Here is a 5,119-nt window from a genome sequence, read left to right as displayed (position 1 = left end):
ATCACGATCGCCTTCTTTCAAGGATGGCAAGCAGGGCGCACGAAGCTTTGCTTTTCGGATCATTGTCTTCACTCTTGAGGCCTACATCTTGACGTACATACAACAACTTAATCTTGACTCGTGAGACACTACTAGCCGCAGTATATAAGACTGTACATCTTGACGTACATACAACAACTTAATCTTGACTCGTGAGACATAATACAAGACTTTAGTCAACCTGCAGTACATCTATTACTACTTTCGTCAAGCTGCATTATACACTATACTGTTAGCCTGATCATCCTTATCACAATCCTAGCTGTTGTAGCTGTCGTATACGTTGCAAGTTGCGACATATATTTCTCAGTATACATAATACAACGCTTCTGTCCAGTTTACTACACGGATGATCCTCTTCAAGATCGCCTCAGGATGGCAATCAGCAGCACCCCGCACGAGCCTAGCTGTTGTAGCATCATTTTGCTGTTTTGGATCATTGTCCTGCTTTGGGGTCTCGCGATAGCCCCTGGCTCTCATGCTGCCCCTCCATCGAAGGTTCGGATCACTCGAAGCACTCATCATCGGAGTCCAGCTCAAACTTCGAATTCACAGGTTGAAGCTGCCAGGAGCATACTGTTAGACTTTAGGAAGCAGGTGAGCATGGATCCATACAATGTGTTGCAGGACTGGGGTGTATCTCTCAATCCGTGCAGCTGGACTGGTGTTGCATGCGATCCTCAATACCCACAGTATAACCGTGTTGTCTCTCTCAATCTCACAGCCATGGACCTTCACGGCTTTGTCTCCCCGGCCCTTGGGAATCTCACCTTTCTCTCAAGCCTGGATCTTTCTCAGAATAATTTCTCAGGACGAATCCCCTTGGAGTTGGGCCGCTGCTTCTCGCTCCAGTATTTGGATTTGAGCTATAACCAGTTCACAGGCATGATACCTGTTGAGCTCGGGAGGCTACGGAATCTGCAGGTCTTGAACTTATACTACAACAACTTGGAGGGAAATATCCCAGCTTCGTTGAGTCTTTGCAGCAACCTTGAGGGCCTAGGCGTCTATCACAACAATCTTAGCGGCAGTATACCTCCCGAGTTCGGCATACTAAACAATCTCATGTATTTCTATGCCTGGGGAAACAATATCGAAGGTACAATACCTATCTCCTTAGCTAATTGTTCTTCTCTCCTGGAATTGGATCTCTCAGCGAACAAGCTCAGTGGTAACATACCTTCACAGATCTCCATGCTTCGTAATTTGGAGCTTCTTCAGCTGATTCGAAATCAGCTAGTTGGTAGCATACCCGAATCCCTTACAAACTGCAGCAGGCTGCGTGTCTTGTCTATAAGCTTAAACGTGGAACTCAGTGGGTTTGTCCCGCCTGCTTTGGGTAGGCTTAGCCAACTAGAAACCCTTCACCTGAATTCCAATAATTTGAGCGGCACAATACCCAGTTCTCTTTCCAATTGCACTGGCTTGGTCGTACTGATGCTACACCAGAACAATTTCGTCGGCAGATTCCCTTCGTGGCTCGGCAATTGCTCTCAGCTTCAAAATCTGACATTCTTCCAGAACTTCTTGTCTGGGACAATTCCTTCAGGATTGGGTAGGCTCGCAAATCTCCAGGGGCTCGAGCTCTCAGACAACAATCTCACTGGTAGCATACCAGCTTCCCTTGGCGATTGTAAGGGCCTGCTTGTGCTACTTCTTCATACGAATGATTTGAGTGGTATGATACCGTCTGAGCTCGGTAATCTTTCTTCTCTTGTGTATCTTGAGCTTGATTCCAACCCGAAACTCGGAGGACCAATTCCTCCATCTCTCGGTGGCTGCTCCGATCTGGTCCTACTGGATTTGTCTGTCTCTCAAATCAGTGGATCCATTCCAGCCGAATTCGGTAAGCTCTCAAAGATTCAACAGTTAAATCTTGAAATGATGCAGCTGTCCGGACGCATTCCTGATGCTCTCGCAAACTGCTCTGCACTCGTCTCTATCGGGCTGAATTATAATCGTCTCACGGGAACCATTCCAAAGAGCTTGGGCCGATTGACTAACTTGTCGATGTATCTTGATCTGTCGTCCAATCGTATCTCGGGCAGTATTCCAGTGGAGTTAGGAAAGCTCTCTAACATGATTGAGCTGGATTTAAACGACAACCTCTTGAGCGGCAGCATTCCAACTGAATTGGCCAACCTCAGTAGCTTACAGAGATTGAATTTGGAGAATAACATGCTGACAGGAAGTATGCCACCAGAGCTGGTTGCCTGTGTCAATCTTGGAGATTTACGTCTAGGAAACAACAAGCTAAGCGGTCCGATTCCTGCCGAATGGGGTCGCCTTCTCGCTCTCACAACACTGTACTTGCGCAATAACATGCTGACTGGCTACATTCCCAGGAGCATTGGAAACTGTTCAAAGCTTCAAGATCTATCCCTCGCCTTCAACTCACTAGTGGGAGCAATTCCGGAAGCCCTTGCCAGTCTTCCCGATCTTGAGCTAGGGCTGAATTTGTCCCACAACTACCTGAGTGGCTCCATTCCGGCAACGATTGGAAGCCTCGTTATGATTCAATCCATAGATTTTTCTGCAAACAGCTTGTCAGGATCCATTCCTGAATCCCTCGGGGATTGTACCGAGCTTCAGCGCCTAGATCTCTCAGAAAACAGGCTAGAAGGCCAGGTTCCGGCCTCTCTGGGGAAGCTGATGAGCTTACATGACAGCCTGAATCTTTCCCACAATTTGTTAGCAGGCCATATACCCACCGAATTGGGGACTCTGCAGCATCTCACTGTGCTCGACCTTTCTGTAAACAATCTGTCTGGTGATATACCCCCTTCTCTGGTGAGGTTATCGTCGCTTACGTTTCTCAATCTTTCCGACAACTCCTTATCCGGGCCTATTCCACAAGGGGGCCCTTTCCGGAACCTCACGGCTGCATCTTTTCTTGGGAACTCTGGACTTTGCGGGCCTGTTTTGGATACGGTATGCCGAACCTCAGTACCAGGAGCTACACACAAAGGTTTGGGCCGGCGTTCAAGAATTGCCCTTTTCTCTACAGGTGGTGCCTGCATTTTGCTCGTTAGCATCTCATTCTGTTTGTGGATATGCCGGTCCAAACCTCCAGAACTTAGGCGTGCCGATTTCAACTGGCCACTAAAATTGACTGCAGAAGACTTGTGGCACGTTACGGAATCCTTTAGTGACAGTAATTATCTCATCGGAGTGGGTGGATTTAGTACCGTTCACAGAGGTTCGCTCGATGGAAAACTCCTTGCTGTCAAGAGGCTAACATTGCCTAATTCATTGGAGGCCCAACGTGCCTTTGACGCAGAATGCCAAACCTTGGGAAAGGTACGCCATCGCAATCTCTTACGTATCCTCAGCTCCTGTTCCAATCTGGAGATGAAAGCTCTGGTACTGGAGTACATGCCAAATGGAAGTCTAGAGAAGCACTTGCACGAAGGGGACCTCTGCGAGCTGAGCTGGAAAACACGACTGAATATTGCCGTCGGTGTAGCACATGGAATGCTCTACTTGCACCATGACTGTTTTCCAACCATTGTCCACTGTGATCTCAAGCCAAGCAATGTTCTTCTCGATGCTGATATGAACCCTCATGTCAGTGATTTTGGCATAGCACGGTTGCAACCGAGCAGCAGCAGACCCTCGACATCGAATTTTCGAGGCTCGATCGGGTATACAGCTCCGGGTAAGAAAACCGCTGTAATTTGCAGGAGATCTGTTGGTTCGCGATTCTATAAATGATCTGATTGAGAGCATGATTTCGAGTATCCCTGCAGAGTGTGCATCTTCCGGATGGATAACATCAAAGATAGATGTTTACAGCTATGGAATTCTAATTCTGGAGATGCTCACACGAAGGAGGCCAACCGCGGAGATGTTCGTGCAAGGGGTTAATCTAGCTGCATGGGTGCGATCATCCCTTGAAGAACACAAGCTGGGCGAGGTACTGGATCCTACTCTGCTCGCGAATGTCGACGATGAAGAGTTTGAAGAAATTGTTACGCTTGCGAAGGTGGCAATACGTTGCAGTGCAGAGGGTGCTAAAGATCGACCGAGCATGCAAGACGTGGGTGGGATCCTAATGCGGATGGAGGGCAGCTCCGGCCGCAACAAGAAAACCTATCCATCTTGGGAAGCTCTTGCAGATGAAGAGAAAATGCAGCCGCGTGGAAGAGGGGATGGAGCTGGTCAAGGGTGCGTACTTCAAACTTACAATTGGGTTTTGAGTTTTGCATGCAATTGAGTGTATACGTCTTGTAGCGTTAGTAGATTTCAAGCTTCCACCCGAGCAAATTCTCATCTGTGAATTTTCACGTAAGTGGTTTTGTATATCTATATTGAATCTTGTAGCGTTAGTAAATTAAATTCTCATCTGTGAATTCTCACGTAACTAGCTGTGTATGTATGAATCTTGTAGCGTTCGTAAATTTTCCAACTCTGATGAGATTCTCACCTGTGAATTCTCGTCTGTATCAACCTTAGTTTGTAGCGTTAGTAATTTCAAGGCTCCATCGATCTAATCAAACTCTCATCTGATCATTTCAGAAACAGCTCCAGCGGATGAGGGTGGTTTCTAGCAACAAGAGGAGATTCGAGACCGTCTTTGAACGTTGCACGTCTCATTATTTCCATACAAAGCATTTCCTCTCTCCTACTTTGCTCAAGCCATTATGTGCAAAATAAGGTTAAAAAGAGGTCGTCATCTTGGTCGAGGCTCAAGCCATTATGTGCAAAACAAGATTAACAAGGTGAATTATATTCACTAGGCCTGCCCTAAGTTTATGTTATAGTTGGATTGAAGTGCACGTATAAATAATTGAATGATCACTCCAGTAGGCGAAGTTTGTTCCATACCAATTGTCTTCAAATTGGGCATTAGTCCAAATGTGATCCTAAGTGGATCCATATATTGTTGTTGGAACGTTGATGTGCTGTTTCATCGATCTGGTGGTGTTCCATGAAATCATTTAGAGTTGAAAGTTCTTTTGTGTTTTTTTGTAGTCAATGTTGAAATCACCTAAATTATATGTAGTGGTATTTTTATTTAATTTTCCTAGAAGTGTTGCTATGCTTTTTAATAGTTTTTTGGTTTTTGCATTTGGTTTTT

At 46.1% G+C, this 5,119-nt stretch overlaps 1 protein-coding gene across 1 annotated transcript; it reads left to right on the top strand.

Annotated features, from left to right (window-relative positions):
• The first annotated feature begins 224 nt into the window (after positions 1 to 224).
• On the top strand, positions 225 to 4,903 carry LOC147886556 (uncharacterized). The gene is made up of 3 exons (XM_087395790.1): positions 225 to 3,697; positions 3,789 to 4,206; positions 4,558 to 4,903. Exons 1-3 carry the CDS (start codon positions 415 to 417, stop codon positions 4,574 to 4,576), a joined length of 3,720 nt encoding a protein of 1,239 aa, XP_087251916.1. The 5' UTR covers positions 225 to 414; the 3' UTR covers positions 4,577 to 4,903.
• The last annotated feature ends 216 nt before the right edge of the window (positions 4,904 to 5,119 follow it).

Source organism: Dipteris shenzhenensis, chromosome 24 (assembly GCF_047967505.1).
Source record: "Dipteris shenzhenensis isolate YYH24624 ecotype China chromosome 24, Dip_SZ_1.0, whole genome shotgun sequence".
In the NCBI taxonomy this organism is placed as follows: domain Eukaryota; kingdom Viridiplantae; phylum Streptophyta; class Polypodiopsida; order Gleicheniales; family Dipteridaceae; genus Dipteris; species Dipteris shenzhenensis.
Note: the sequence above shows the minus strand (reverse complement) of the source record. Positions and strands in the feature narration are given on the sequence as shown.